The sequence below is a fragment of the Pleuronectes platessa genome, chromosome 13 (assembly GCF_947347685.1).
Source record: "Pleuronectes platessa chromosome 13, fPlePla1.1, whole genome shotgun sequence".
Lineage (NCBI taxonomy): Eukaryota > Metazoa > Chordata > Actinopteri > Pleuronectiformes > Pleuronectidae > Pleuronectes > Pleuronectes platessa.
This window is the reverse complement of record NC_070638.1, coordinates 10,561,669-10,578,163: the sequence shown is the minus strand read 5'-3', so window position 1 is coordinate 10,578,163 and position 16,495 is coordinate 10,561,669. Positions and strand designations below refer to the sequence as shown.

The 16,495-nt window shown below is 44.3% G+C and overlaps 1 protein-coding gene across 1 annotated transcript in view; it reads right to left on the bottom strand.

The window, feature by feature from the left end:
* The window catches only part of LOC128454626 (dipeptidyl aminopeptidase-like protein 6), a 61,504-nt gene extending 45,429 nt beyond the window's left edge, over positions 1-16,075 (bottom strand). The window contains exon 1 of the mRNA XM_053438069.1: positions 15,858-16,075. Coding sequence (XP_053294044.1) covers positions 15,858-15,914 — 57 coding nt within the window. The 5' untranslated portion in view covers positions 15,915-16,075. The remainder of the gene's footprint in view (positions 1-15,857) is intronic.
* Positions 16,076-16,495: the final 420 nt, after the last annotated feature.

Below are 16,495 nucleotides of genomic sequence, written 5' to 3'. Positions count from 1 at the left end.
GGCCTGCTTAGCCCTGGCATCATTTTGGGAGTGAACCAACGCCAGCAGAGCTTTGATACAGCACAGACCCTTTGGCTTTTTCAACGCAGGTGCAACAAACTCAATTTGCAATGGCTGCCTTTGGTTTTATTGTCTTAATGGCACAGATGACAGCCACAATCGAATGTAACGTGGCCCTCCCAGATGTTATTAAAGGTCCAGTGTGCAGGATTCAGGTGGAAGGGATCTATTGGCTGTAATTGAATATAAAATAGTTCTAGTGATGTTTTCACTACTGTGTTTAATCTAAATTGTACGAATTGTTGTTTTCTTTACCCAAGAAAGGGTCCTTTATATTTAAAAACTTTATATTTACATCTGGGGGGGGTCAGCATGTGTACACACTGAACCTTTAAGCTCCACCTCTGCTCTTCATCCAGTGTAAAGTCAGAGTGTCATAGATGTATACGGCCGACATGACTGCTCCCTGAAAGTATCTTCATCTCCACCTGGTGTCTGGCTTCAGTAAAGGTTGTAACATCCTCCAGGTTCGTGAATGGGAAATGGGACGAAATAAAAAGTAACAATACAAATTAAATAATTGTTTCTCAAAGATGGTTTCTGCCATTTTTGGGTTAATTATTTGATGCTATAAAAACAGGGTGAATCATCATGATTGACAACTGAGCTTGATTGATTGGTCGAGCACATGTATCTCCAGGACCTCAGAGCTGCGGCACCAACACTACTTATCGCGCACGATAAATGGACGGACCCAGGAATGTATTTTTTACTTTCAAGTTGCCAGCATAACACAGGGTCAACATATAGAGACAAACAACCCTTCACTCTTATATTCACAACTACAGTCAATAAAACCTTCTTGCTGTGAGGTGACGAATATTCTGAGTTGTTCTCGTCATCTGATAAAAAAGGGCCACATCTGGGGACTGTTAGAAAAACACAATGTGATATGAGCGATAAGCTGAGTCACAGCCTCAAGACTTTTGATTTCAGCATCAGGAGGATCATCACTCTTTGTCTCTGCGCTGACTCTGTCGCAACAACTGAACAAAGGTGAACTTTCTGTTTCCTACAGGATTTGCTCCGCTGTAAAATCACCCTGTTGACTGTGCCGTGCCAACTTTTTTGCCTAATTCTGCATGTGTGCATGTGTTTGTGTACCCTTTTAAATGGTGCACTTGTGTGTCTGCGTGCGTGTGTCGCTGCTGTATCATGGCGGGGTCGATAAGAGAATCTGCCCGCGTGACACAACAGATTACTGCTGCCTGATCTCAGCCCGGGAATCGACGGTGAGAGGACTCGGGAGAAACAGATCTTCACTCGGCTGCTCTAACTCCAGCAGACAGAAACGTTGTAGGAGAAATATCCAATACTGCCTTTAAAGCTCTGTCTCCATTATTGATGATCTATTTCGAGTACTTATCTTATTTGATAAGAAAAACTAACATTTGTGAGCATGAGGTGTTGCTGCATAGATGAGAGCTTAAAGATCCAGCAGCGCCTTAACCCACAGACGCTTATAAGGGACAGGCTGCAGATGCAAACAGCTGTAATGCATCCTCCAATGAGAATTTGATCTGTCACCCTTCTTGAGCAAAATCACAATCAAGCGACGTCTCTGTCAGTGAAAGGTCTTTGTGTCAGAGCGGTGTCTCGGTGTAGCTGAGGTTGCTTAGTGACCGTGTAACCTTTCCAGTCCTAATGAGAGGTGACATTATCCTCTTCTTCGACCTGGAAGAGACATTAGCCGAGCGAGCTGATTGGCTCGAAGCAGTGAAGGAAAGAATCTTGATTTCTCTGTATATTTGATGCATTTTTGACCTTATTAGTTACTGCAATATTAACATAATATGATCTGATGTTATAAAGGTATTGCAGTAACTAGATTGCCCTTCATCTCTGTCAGACAATTTCTTTTGAATAAATACTTTAAGCATCGATACGCCTCTTCAAATATATTAGACACCGTCTTTACTCATGTATGTTGTAAATATCATTATTCTGTTCATGTGCTCTGCTACACATGACATCTGTGGCTCTTCTGTCTGCCTGGGAGAGGCATCTCTCAGTCTCTTGAGGTTTCTATGTTTTTTCCCCTTCTAAAAGTTAGTTTTGGAGTTTTTCGAGCGTTTTCAGTGAGTTGCATGAGAAAAATTCGTGAATATGGGCTGCACAAATAAAATGTGTTAGTTTGTTTGTTTGCTAGTTTGTTTGTTTGTTTGAGTGATTGTTTGATTTATTGTTTGATTGAAAATACTGTGTCTTAGTCTGTGTTCACAAGAACCAAAGCCTCACCTACAGAACTGCATATCCATCTGTACAGTACAGTGTACAGAGTTGATGCAATGATTGTTAGACATCAGTCTCTAGTGGCTAAATAGACACAGTGCATGGAAAAGCTATTAAAAAAAGATCTTCCTGTTTGTTTGTTATTTCAATGGGATGGCACCGTGTAATAAATAAAAACTGCCATTTTGACAAAGAGAAGACAGTGAAGTCAACTCTTTGCTTTTTCCTCCACTCTTAAAAGGAGCGGCACTCATTATTAACCACCCGACTACAGAAGCTAATCCTCGGAAGAGGAAAACACTGAAAACAATACCCGGAGTGAAAAAACACGAGACGAGAACAAGAGGAGAAAAGGAAATGGGGACGAGCCGCGTTCAAAGACAGTTATATTTAGCTGCTCACGCTTAAAAGCAGCAGAAACCTTTTATATATCGACAGTGAAGTTAGTAGTAGATCAACAATAAGGCTGATGACTGAGTGGATTTTCCTTTTTATGCTGCATGTTATTGACTTCATTTTGATGAATTTGTTAAACTGAAAAATGAAAAGGATTAAAAGATCAATTTGACTAAAAGCAGGACTGGATGGTAAGGTAAACAATTATATCAAGATACAGATCATTATATCAGTCGATATCCACAATTATCTTTTCTGTCACATTATCATTTCTTTTAAGTGCAAAGACAGATTTTTGCTCAAGACTGAAGGTCGTAGATTTTTTTTTTTTACCTTCTCACTGTGCTTGCAAAATGCATAAGCAATACATCGATATGTATTTAACCTTTGTTATATTGCTATTGATTTAATAATAATGATAATAATTGCCCAGCCCAAAAAATAACCGATATCGAAAAATACCAAAAAGGAAGTTTTAATGACAGCTGATAATGGGTTTATTTCTTCTCGTGATCTAGAATCTACCGTAAGCGGCCGAGGCCAAGAATCAACCGTTGGTCAGGATCCTGGTCTTGTCTCATCACGGAGTAATAAGGGCCGTCTGTATTTAAACGCTGACTGATAGCCCTGTCAGCTTGTGTAATAATACAGTAAATCACCGAGAGGAAGAGGGACAGTCTCACAGCGAGGCGGCGGAGGCAGGGCGGCCTGCAGACGTGCTGTTGACAGGTCTGTCGGGGGCGGGGAGGTGGTGAGAGGCTGGATGATCGATGGCGTGGAACAGAGGAGGGAGATGCCGGGTGGGTGAATGACCTGTTGAGATGCCCGCCGGGAACAGAGGAACAAATTGGAAAAAAAACACTTGTCGATAGTGAACACGTCAGTCAGCAGAGACCAAGACGCTGCATCAGGAGGAGAGACTCGTGTCCATTAGGGTTCAGAGAGGGAACGACTGCTTTCAGGTTGAAGATTGAAAAACGAAACAAAATGGTTATGGTGGACGGAACGTGTTTCATGACACAAGGGGAGGGACACACAGTGGTCAATGTGAGGCCTGCGTCATCTCCAGATGGCTGTCAGAGCCCCCAACGAGCAACAGTGTGTGTGTGTGTGTGTGTGTGTGTGTGTGTGTGTGTGTGTGTGTGTGTGTGTGTGTGTGTGTGTGTGTGTCTGTGTGTGTGTGTGTGTTTCCAGAGCTTGCAGCCTCACCCTCTCCACCTTTGCAACCATGGCAACGCTGAGCAAGAGGTCCTGCTGAGGATGCTGTGCTGTCCTGAGGGGGGGGGGGGGGGGGGGGGGGGGGGCACTTGGTGACAGCACATTTGCCTTGTGTGCCTTTTGCTGCAGACTGGTCTGAATGGTCAGCAACGTTAAACTGCCTGCATTTCTTGTTTAACAAATTGTATCATACTTTGTTTTGAGCTGATTCTTTGCTCAGTGTAATCCAGTTGTCTTTTATATGACTTTAAATAGCTTTTATTATGTGGTTTTTTTTGTTGCTTTGCCTTGTGTTAAGCACCTGGATCGATTGTGTCTTGTATTTCGGGCCAACTCGTTACATTTTAGGATTAGCTTTGTGATCCAGGTTCAATTTGTTTAAGGATCAGACGACTATGGGAAATGAATCCCTGGTGGAAACCACAGAGAATGATCTCTTGACTCAGCAGTCCCCTGTGGCTCAATGGAGCATGTCGCCATCCCTCAGTTTTACTGTTTTGCTCCAGTCTCAGAAGTCATGAGCTGAAGCAGGCTGCTACACGCGGCCTGCACAGAAACAGGATGGTATCTACCAATGTATCTAGTGTCAGCACACAGACAGGTAGTGATGAGCTGATGAACAGGTGCAGCCTTTAGAAGCTAGAGAGTCCAATACTTCTCTCAGAGTTAAAAGAGTAATTATCTGATCTAGATGTCACTAATGTCTACACACTGAACCTTCAAAGATGTGACTGAATTTTGACAAATCAGTGAAAATAGTGAAAAAACACCATCTTGCAAAGTTAAACCAACTGAAAAAATAAATCGTGGATCCAGCCCCTCATCAGGATCTAAACCGAAATGTACTGGGTTCTTCCCTCATGTACTAAGTATCCTTCTACTTAGTTTTGAGGTAATCTGTCCAGTAGTTTTTGCATTATCATTACAAACAAACCAAGTTCATTTTTCATCTTTCTCCATCTCCCCTCGTTTCCTGTAATCTTTCCACTGCTAACTCTAATACTAATAATAACACAGCCAGATAACTGAGCAGTCACACACACACACACACACACACACACACACATACACACACACATGGAAAAAACACATCTGGCTTTTTGTAACACCACCTGTGTTGTGTAAGACGGTGGATGCAGCAGGTGACAGAGTCCTCAGTGAGCAGTCGTCACCAGAAGCATTCAGTTAGCGCAGCAGCAGAGAGAGTGAGGACAGCCTCTCACATCTCACTGCTCTCTTCCTCTTTAATGGCGGAGCTCTGTGTGCCTGATTCATCTGAGCTAGGAAACTCAGAGCTAAAGTAAGACGAAAGGCCAAACTGTCTCACTCATATCTGAAGTATCTCTAAGTTGAAGGCACAGTTAAGTGCATATGAGGACAGGCAGTGTGTGTGTGTGTGTGTGTGTGTGTGTGTGTGTGTGTGTGTGTGTGTGTGTGTGTGTGTGTGTGTGTGTGTGTGTGTGTGTGTGTGCCAGCCCTGGGCAAGACTATGAACAATACGAATTGAATTGTACGCTTCTGCCAAGGTGATTATGAATTACTGCTTTTAAAATCCAATTCCCTGTGATCCAAAGCGGGACAAGGACATGGGCAGGTTATCTAACACGAATATTAAGGTAATCAATAGATGGCACTTTACAGGCTGGACATAAACCCTGAAATACAATCTTTGAAGTATTAAAAAAACACTGCATTTATCTCAAAAAAGAAATCACAGAGCTCGTAGCTCTCGTTCCTCCCAAGAGACAAAGCCTGCAGTGTAACCTCGCTATTTGAAAAACCCCTACTTTGCCACCTGCCTCCTCAGGGAGAATATCAAACTGTCTTTATGTTATAAGAGCTTTGTTGTACAGGCAGTTGTTTTTTTTATACAGGAGCAGCTGATCCCAGGTGAAATTAGGACACTTTTGCACCGCACTTTAATCACAAATCTTTAGCCTGGGAGGGGGGGGGGAAATTACGAATGTATTATAGCATAGCAAGCATGTCTTAGATTAGGGGGGGCTTGTGGAGAATGAGTTTATCACTGGTGACTATACGTTTATTATGAATTCACAGCTACACGTCACATTTGTTTAATAACAGTGTAGAAGATTTTAAAAACCTTCGATGGCTTGAGGGAGAAATCTGTGATTTCCCTGAGTTATAATTAGTGAAATGAGCCACTCACTGTTTATCAGTCGGAAACAACACAGGACTCACTGGAAGATAATGAGGAATTTTACTTTGAGACTATAGAAATATTATTTGTAGTTGAACATGACTTTCTTTATTGTTCTCCGCCACTGGAATATTCTTAAATTCATATTACCATAGTGCATATTATCTCTGCCAAGAGCCAACAGTCCTCATAAATTAAAACAAGCCTTAATGCCATTTTACATTTCTCAGCGACACATTGGTGGTAGGTAACACTTTCTAACCATATGTTACCATACAGCCGCTGTGAAAAGCCCACACCCCTTGTGAAACCATGTTTAAATCCACTAGATTCCGATTTTTTCATTTGATATGCACCAAATACTCAGATAGCAGTCCTATGAACATGCCAAGTTTTTTCATCAACATCCAAAAATTCGTGGATTCAACACCTAATCCAGATCTGCACCAGAATTGAATGGAGGCTTCACGGATCCATACCGTATTCTTCCACCAAGCTCAGTAGAAATCTGCCCAGTAGTTTTCTGGTAGTCGAGCCAATTAACAAACGCTGCTGATAGCATAACCTCCTTAATTAGTAGAGGTAATGAATCAAACTCCTCCAGTGGTAAATTGGCATTAATTCAGGAGGAAGCTGCCATGTTTGTCATGTTATTTTGCCACTCGACATATGGCACAGTGGGTTGACTGTGATCCCTGCAGAGCTGTGTTATCTTTCATTATTACAATGAGAAACACAAACAAAATGGAATAAAGAAACAGTCAATGGAGGGGAGGTCATGCAGGGGCCCCCAGGCGCCAGGCTGAAGGTAAAATGTCACCATATTTCACCTTTACACAAAAACAACAATTCATTTAGGACACTGGAGTTTCTATTTGGAACGAGGAGAAAGAACGACTGCTGATATCTCCCTAGGTGACTCAAACTCTCGCCCAGAACACAGATGCTCGCACACAGAGCACAGCAACAATTAATCAATCCTACGACACACACATCTCTCCTACAAAGATGCAGGGGCTGCATTGTGTCAGCTCAGGCACTTAGAGGAACGCCGCGGTAAACAAACTAAAATCGGATTTCTGCATTTTTTCTACCAGCTTTGAGCAAAAAATGCTTTCTCGCACAATCCAACCTGCAGGGTTGTTATTTTTTTTAAACAGGCAAAACATAAGCAAATATCTGGATAAGGGATATAAATTCATAGCATTTTCAGTCAGTTCTCACCCTCTCCCTCTGCAAAGTAAATGGAAACAACAACAGCTCATTCAAACTTTCGCTGGAGGCGGCGCGGTTGGAAATAGCTCCTTGAAATGGTCCGCCCCTTCTTCTGAGGCAAAGGCAATTTCATGCTTCAGCACGGCTCAGGGGGACATCAGGACTAAAGGTGACTTCAAGGTTAACGGTGCAAACCTAATACACATGTTGGAAACCCGGGTGAACAAAACAGCTCCTGGTCCCACTCCTGAAACACACTCCCAAGGTTTAATCGTCACTTATTGGAATTGCCCTCTTAGAAGTACTTCATATACTGTAAGTAAGTCATATAGCCAACACAGAGACTTTTAAATGAAATAAGGGGGAGCAGAGATTACGGAGAAGCTTCTGTTTACCCTGGTGCTGCTGCTGTTGACAGCTAGTGCGCTGTCAGCGTTCAGCCTGTTTCCAACCTTATCCGTGGGTGCTCACTGTGACAGGCATCAATAATTCAGGGGAACATCCCAGTGTTGGCAGCCATTTACAGATGAGAGGCCAGTAAAGTGTGTTTGTGTTTGCTGTAGGTTTGAACCGTTGTCGGCTGCAACAAGCAACACACGTATTAACAAGTCTGAGCAGCGAGTCAGCAAGGTGGCAGGAGGCTGAAGCTTGAAGAGTGAAACCCAAAACCCCAAAAGAGACTGACTTCACTTGTTGGTTATTTGTTGGAGAAGGTGAAAGGGAAGTGAGACGCACATGGAGTAGTCTGGTCTCTTAGTCTTTCAGGTAGAAGTCTCTTTTTTCTGTTGGTCTAGTTTAAAACAGGCCTAAGAACAGGCCTATTTGGATCAGGTGATTAAATCTGCAGCAGAGGAAAGAAACCAGGAACAACTTCATTATGATGATGAGGACGGAAACCAAAAATGTTGAGCAAAAAAGCAATGCAGGGATGAGAGTTCTCTGATCTGTTTAATTTGGAACTATACTTAAAGGTAGGGTAGGTAAAACTTGATCCTCTTTGTTGAAATCCGATCAGTAAGTCGTGTCTGTGGTCCTACCAGGACTCATGACCAATTGGCAGGCGTAACCGTCTGTTACTAACTGACCTGCATGCGTCTGCACACCCTGCCCATGCTCTCATTTCGCATTAAACTGAATCTTCAGCCATAGAGACATACACGTCTGAAGCAGAGACGGGAGCCAGAAGTCAACGATTAGCAAACGGCAAAGTCTGCTTCTAGCAGTTGTCAGGCAGTGCACGTTCATGTGTTTTGGGTGCGTAGCTTTGATGAAAAGGCAGAAGGCAGTGGGTAGCCTGCTCTTGCTACCTTCTCCAGGATTACCAACCCTTCAGCTCTGTACTTTGATGCTTTCTACAGGGCTTTTGTCTTTTATCCCAATGTAGCACCTTTGTATGAAATCGAAATCTCTGGAGAATAAAATAGACTAATTTGCCTCATACAGTATGAGGATATAACTACATGCAACTAAATTTGTGAATAACAGTAACAACAAGTTCTCATACACTACTGACCAAAGCCAAACATAACCATCCAGCTGATTAAATAATTCTCAATAATAAAACTCACCAGACAACTAGCAGTAAGTATCTAGACAAACAGTTTAAACTTATTCTTAAAGATGTTCACACATCTAATCTGCACTAATGGCTTTTCAACCAAATCGTCTGGCTCCGGCATGGTAACAGCCAAGATGGTGACCGGCATCAAACCCACGTCAGTGCTGCCAAAGACCCCTTTGTGAAGAGATGTGGCAGAAGCCCTGTCAGTGTTTCTGCCACCCGTGTGCGACCGAGAACATTTCAGCACCACAGACAGCTCCAGGGACACAGACATTTGGGTTTTCCACAAGTATTCGAAGAGGAAAAGCAAAACAGTGCAACACGACACCAGTTCCAACAACAAGCCGCTACAGGATATTAACTATGCTGTTAAAACTTTCTTGGACAGCCTGTGAAAAGTGAAACCACTGAGAGAGCTTCTATATCTCCATGTGTGGGCCCTTACATGCGGCCAGAGGTTTGCGGTTGTTGAGTGTGTGTGCTTGTGTCTTTGAAAATGAATGATCTTAAAGACATCTCGTGTGTGATGGGAGGGGGGTTATGTTGGCAAATAAAACAGAAGTGTCTTACAGCCTCATCCTCCCGCACGCATTTCTTGCGGTACGGCACGTGAGCCCTGCCGTCGACGACCTGCTGCTGCGGGCTCTTCACCGCGTTCTCCTCGTCTGCGACCTGTCCGCCGAGGAGCCGGCTGGCCTCAGGTGGGTGCGGGAAGGAATTGGCGGTATTGATCTTTCCGGTGAATCTCTGGTACAGCGAAGCCATGATACAGGTCCAGTCCAATATGAAAAAAAAAACCACTTAGAGCATATCAGAGCCACAGACGGATCTCTGTGTGGTTTCTTTCTTTCTTAGTTTGTTTTATTATTTGGGCAGCTCTATTTGTTTACAGTGCGCTTCGAGGAGACCCGATGGCAGACAGCCAGATTTCAACCTCAGGGATGGAGCCCCCAATAAAAAAGATAAGGAGAAGATACTCAGCTGTCAAATACGCATCTGCGGATTGTGGCTGAGTCACTGCTGGATGTGAAGCCGAATCCTGTATCCGATGTCCTTTTCGCTTTATCCAGGCGCGCGGCAGGCTGGTGTGCTGGAGGTGTCAATAGTTGCTCTCTTCTGTATTCACAACACGTTGCCTCCCCCTCTTCAGTTTCCCGATGCCTCCTCACAGCGAGAACAGCGGGCGGATGCGCCGAGTTTCCGGCCAGATATTCGATCCCCCGCCGGACTCCCGCTGCTGGTCCGCAAACCAGAAGAAAGAGCAAAAAGATAATGTTGCCACACTTTCGGCTCTGTTTTTTTTGGGGGGGGGGGGCGCACAGCCCTCACGCACGAGGAGTGTGAACGACGCAGAGATCCCGGCGCTGCTCTCCGCACACGCGCTGTGCATGAGAAGTGACCAGCACTGAGCAGCTTCTCCTGGAGCACCGCTGTCTTATGCCGCTCTCACGCACATTCACGCGCCTCAACCACACGCGTTTCACCCCGATTCACCTTCATTTAAAAACCTCTAATTACACGAAGTCACTCCCTTTTATGATTTCATGAATGGAGTCATTATTCTTTCTCCAAAAATCATTGCACATGGTCCCAGGACGGATCTCGAGTGCCTCTCTGTGGCGCACTGCATTAGAGCAGGCTGACCACACGGTCTCCAGAGAAATCTACCCTCGATCGTGTGAAACAACAAACATTATTGTTTATCAAGGAAAACAAATCTTTCACAAACCAAATAAACGACCTCAAACACAAAAGTACATATTCAATTCTTTCTATATTTCGTAAACACCCAGAGACAATTACAGCAAAACGAAGTATCTACGTTTTAAGGGGTCACATGCAATTTAATCATAGGTGCCAATTATATGTCCAACACACATGCACAGCTCCTAATTCAGTGTGGTGCACATTAAGTCATAACTTTTTTACTGTTGACTCTGTGGCTTTGTGCCTTGTTCAAGCACATTGTGTACTTCCAAATATAGAAAATAAAAATGTTCAACAAATTGTCACAAATGTGTTAGTATTTTTAGTTAAGCTGCTTTCAGACCCTACTGAACTCCTTATAATCTCCTCATACCTCATGCCAGAGGGGCTGAATATGACAGTGAGAGACTTTCTCTAGGAAAACTCCAAATGAAGTCCGACCCAATTGTCTCCAGAGTTCATGTCTGAAAATGGCTTTTTTCTTTTTTTTCTGGACAGGACAGCAGCACCTCCGATGCCCATCAGTTTTCGGCTGGGGCAAGTACCGCCCCCCCCCCCCCCCCCCCCCCGCCCCCCTGGATCCGCCCCTGCAGCAGGATAAAAAACTTTTTTTTAATGTTCGTGCAAACCTCTCTCCTGCATAAACCATGACTTATAAATACTTTTTCTTTAAACCTCATCTAACAGTTATAATTCAAGCCAACCCTGTGTCTGTTACTCTCCTAAATTCGGGCACTATCCCTCACCTTATACTTTCAGTTGGCATTCAGCTCATGCACTACATTGCAAGTGATTTCATGGTTGAAGTGCTCATAAAGGCCAGTGCCATGCAGCTCCCTGGTAAATGCAGAATATAGGCTTATGTGGGGTGGAGAGTGGGGGTAAGGGTCTTGAGTCAAAGTGTTCAAATTTCTGCCATCCCCCTGTCACGACTGCCACAGGCGAACAGCCCTCAGCCTCACACCGTGTCAGCTCAAACTATCACTCCAGCGGGCCCGAGCAGTATTTCTGGGAAATAGGTCATCTTCACAGGGGAACAACTTCAAAGCAGCGGCGCCAAAGCTCGGCTCAGATCAGCCCCGAGATTTTCTGAGTGCTGCCGCTCTGCACCGCCCATTTAGTGAAATCAAGTCCATTTCACAATGAGCTGCAACGAGTAATCACAACACAAAGACCACCACGAAATAAATGAAAAATATTTCTTAATGCAATTCTGAGCAAAGAGCAAGTTTCATTTATTTTTTGATTCAAATAGAGTTAGTCGTCTCCAAATCTGAAAGAACCCCTAAAGGCTCATTGATTTACGGCTTGAATTATGAATGTAAGCTTTATAATGGGATATGTATCTGGAATACAGAACATTGATATCAAAGGTTTGGCCTTCTATTCAAAAACAAGGAGATAGGACATTACTGCCATTAATTAAAGTTATTCCCCCATTCCTCCCTTCCTCTTCATTTTAAAATCAATTTTCCTTTGACTGCGAATATCACTCATAAATGAATTGAATCACAACTTAGTTTGATGCCTTCGCATGTTTTTTAATTGGAGTCTCAGCAGAGATTGATGTTCGGGGCTGAACATCTGGGCTTCCAGCGTCCTCCTCTTCCACAGTGGTTCACTCCGGTCCCTGTCATCATTTGTTTCTGTAATTCATGTAACTCTTCCTGGGTCTGCCTACCCTTGGGGAAATAGGTCTGAGTCTCTTGACATCCATCCCGGTGTCCCTGATATATGTCTTGCAATCTCCCTCACCTTGTTGGGGAGCCATTGTGAACTGCCTGGCTGCTTTAACGCTCCCCTCAGGACCGTGCCGGGGAGCCTGGGCTCAGCTCGACTCCCCATATCGCCTCCTAACAGACACACCAGGCGAGTGGAGCTACGCCTCTCTCAGACGCCGCAGCAGTCGAGCTCCGCATTATAGGTGGTAAGAAATTGAAGGCTGTAATAGCAGCTATACTGATGATGGTACTTGGAGCATACATAATAACTCTGCGGGTGGCTAATGGAAGAGCTGGAGCAAATACAAGCTAAAACGTACCTCAGGTGTAATATTGGACACTGCCATAATAACATATGCATTTTAATCTGAATGACGTGATCCCCTCGGGTGAGTTTACTTTAGGTTTGCACACACAAGTTGCTGGAAGAGTTACAACCCAACAATGCACAGATGTGTTTTCATTATATAAAGGCCAGTGGGACCACATAAACATTTCCTTCGCCATGCTGAAAACGGAAATGAGTGTGAGGCGCGCTGAGAATGCCTGCAGATAAGATCCCGTCACTGTGTAGAAAGATTAGGCAGCTTAATGTTAATATATATTTTTTTAGCAACAACACATATTGAGGTTTTTATTGTTGTTTAAAAGTATGTAAAAGGGTTAAGTGGGGTGAATAGCTTGAGGTGCAGATCAGTGTCACGCCACATGCGTACCTGTGCATGATTCATGAACTTAGATGTATAGTGCAAATGCCGAAAATATGTCAAACTCCACCACGGGCCAATTTGTTTCCATTAACACGCTACACACACCACAACCAAAGGACACACAAATTAATTGGATGGAAGAGCAAACAGATCAATCAATGTGTAGTGGGAGCACAGAGATCTCCTCCAAACATCAGTCAGCAGAACAAGGCGATGACTGCGCCTCTCTACATGCATGTAACTGAAAGGGTTTAGTTACAGACCATCATAATCCCATTTCCGCACCATTTTCTATTTGGTATTAGCCCGGCACTAATGATTTCCCCTGATGCTGTGCCAAGCCGACCACGGCAACAAGTTTCTTTATCAACCCGCTGCCTGTGTCGGATTACGCGCCCGGCTTTGCTGCCGACTGGACACGTGTATTTTATCTCAGAGCTCAAGACGGTTCATTGCCGGGCTGTAAGTAGTTTCCTCTCATATTGAATAAAAATCGTCGTAAATCCCCTTAGAATTTGCTGTTTACATTAAATTTGTCCAATTATGAGATCTGGTCTTTCAGCAGGAATAACATAATTACTCAATGTAGATCAGAAGGTTTTCAAACTGTGAAGTTCTGCTCCCCAGAGGACAGAGGTTGAAGGGGTTGAGCTGGGGACATGGAGGGAGAGTTGTGAGGCAAGGATACTGCATGATGGGAAAGCGATGCACAGCAGGAAGTTGGCTGGTTTAGTTGGATTTGTCCCATATACCAGTTCAATCACCAGCGGCAGCGGCTGTGACACACACCTCATGGAGGCGTTGGTTCAAAGCACCAGCGTCTGACTCCCCACGCTTTGTGTCAAACTCTTACTTCCTCTCTGTCGTAGCTCGGTCAAATCTGAAAGCACGATAATGATACACACACACTTCACATTCGGCGTGACTCCCACTGTCTGGCAATGTGACATCTCCCACTGTGCGAAGAAATGTGCTTAACAATCATAGAAGAAAAATAGGCTCTTTGCATGTAACCCAAAAAGTGACTGAGAAAGAGTCTTCATGAGTTCAGCAAACATTACAATCATGGTTGCTACTTACTTAAACATAACCAAACCAAACCATAACCTGACCATAATCTAATTACCTAACCATAACCTTGAAACATATTTAATGATTGACATTATAGGGACTAGATCTTTGTCCCCATAATGTGACAGACAGATAGACAGACAGGCTGTGTGATTGTGTGTGTTACCCGACTCCTCTCCATCAGGGGAACACAGTAGTAGGCTGAACACATCTAGATAAACCACTAGCTGCTCGCAGAGAGAGGAAATATGTTCTTCAGTCAGTGTAAAATCTAAATTTAATTATTCTTCACTGTGGCCCCGAGTCAATAGGAGTCTGCAGAGGAATACCTTCCTTATCACGGACTTACACCTCCACTGCCTTACAACACTTGGCTCCTTTTGAAGCCCTGTAACAGAGGTGAATTCAATTACCGTGTGCAGCTTTATTACAATTGTAGCCCGATGCACAAATCACCAAGGCAGACGCATTCAGTTCAGGTCCTATTGAAATGATAATATGCTAATGCAAAACGCATAAACACACCATGTCTCCTGTAGATGAACCATTCTGTGCATTATTGTTGTATAAACAAAATCCCCCTATTGTATCTCACTTTGAAATAAAAGTAAAATCCAAGTGTTTTAACTGCCCCCCTTGATTGAAGCCAGCTTCTTCTACAGAGAGTAAATGCAGAATCTTCTACTACATGACGGATGACGGCAAGTTATGTGGTGAGCTGAAATTGAAATGGCAGCGGATAAGTCACTGAGGAAATGGAGTTTAATGCAGGCTGATGTGGAAGAAAAGACTGTGGGCTGCACAATACAATTGCGGTTGCAGCAGATGACGAGGAGAAGGAGGGAAGGAAGGAGGGGAGATACCGAACAGGGGAGCATGTCCCCAAAAATGTAGTGTCGGATGTGTGGAAATGGAAAGTGTGTGTGTGGAGAAATGAGGGCTGTAAAAGTGGTTGCAGTAAATGAAATGAGGGAGTTTATCACAGTATTCTAAACCAACTATGCCTCTCCCGCTCTTTTATTATTGTAGACAGAATATGAACTATTCCACCCTTTTGGAATTTGATATTCCTGACTGCTCTGCATACACAGTGAAGTCAAATGCAGCATCGACCATCCCAGTCCTACAGAAATGTCAAATAGTTTGCATACCTTGTGTTTTCCTTCTGTAAAGTGGATTCAGTCATTCTTTTATAAAACCACAAATCTCCAATAATTACCCTGTGGATATATTTTTCATCACTTTAATTGCTCGTGAACAAGAAAAAGTTATCCTCAACTTCTGCTAGTCGACTCTCTCCCTTTGATGGTGGGCGTGCAATCAGCGCAAAGTCAGCGTTTAGTCCAACCAGAGCAATGAGCTGACCTCAAAGACACATAATGATTCTTTACATCTGAGTCAACTACAAAATAAACCAAGAATTCCAAAAGAATCCTCTCATATCTGCACGCAAGGACACACACGCCCTTCCAACTTTTTCCCCCCCGAAACGGCCAAGTCGTTAGACGGCACATACTACAAAGAATTACAATGAGCCACTGAGCATTCTCCGCAGCATATGTTACCATCCATGCATCGGAAGTCAGCACTTGAGAGAGGAAATTAAACGGAAAAGCGTTTGTCCATCAAGATCCTCGGAGGGGACATCGGGACCCGCCGCTCCCTTCCTGCCTGTCCAGCTGCTATCGGACACAGCCAGCAGCCTTTTCTGTCAGGAGCAGGAGACTCACCCATAAACACAGACACACACACACACACACCCACACCAAAGTGTGCCACGCATGCTAAACAGGGGGCCCCCTTACCCTTCTGGAAGGCGTGCTGGTGTCTATCTTCAGCTGGGTGGCTATGAGGACAGACATGGTTGAAAAATCAACTCTCGTCTTTTCTCCCTTTGTGCGTGGGAAGTTGAGGCGAACGGAGGTGTCTGAAGAAGTTCTCCCCCCAGCCCTGTTTCTCCTCCTCTTCCTCCCTCCACCTCCTACGGCTGAGGGAGAGGATGACCCAGGGCTCCAGGAGCCTCCCTCCCTCTCTCTCTCCTCCTCGCAGGGTGAATCAATCACACAGACACTGGCATTGCCTCCACAGGGGGGGGAGCCAGGGTGGGATGGATGGGAGGGACGGGGGGGGCTCTCCTCCACTCGGGCTGCTCCAAACACTACTTATCTCTCCTGTCCGCACCACCTCCCTCCCTGGCTCGCTTCCTCGCTCACATCCTCCCTCTCGAACACACACACACACACACACACACACACTCTTAAAACTCTTCAACAGGAGTTCAAGAATGCAAACAAACAAATTGCTCCTCAGCATATCAGCACCAATACTGCCGGTTAGGCATTTTTTCCCATCCTTCGAGTGTGTGTGTGTGTAAGAAGATGTCTGTTTTCCCTGCATCTTACAGAGAAATTGATCAGCTCAAGTCGGCTGTGCAGCTCGGTCG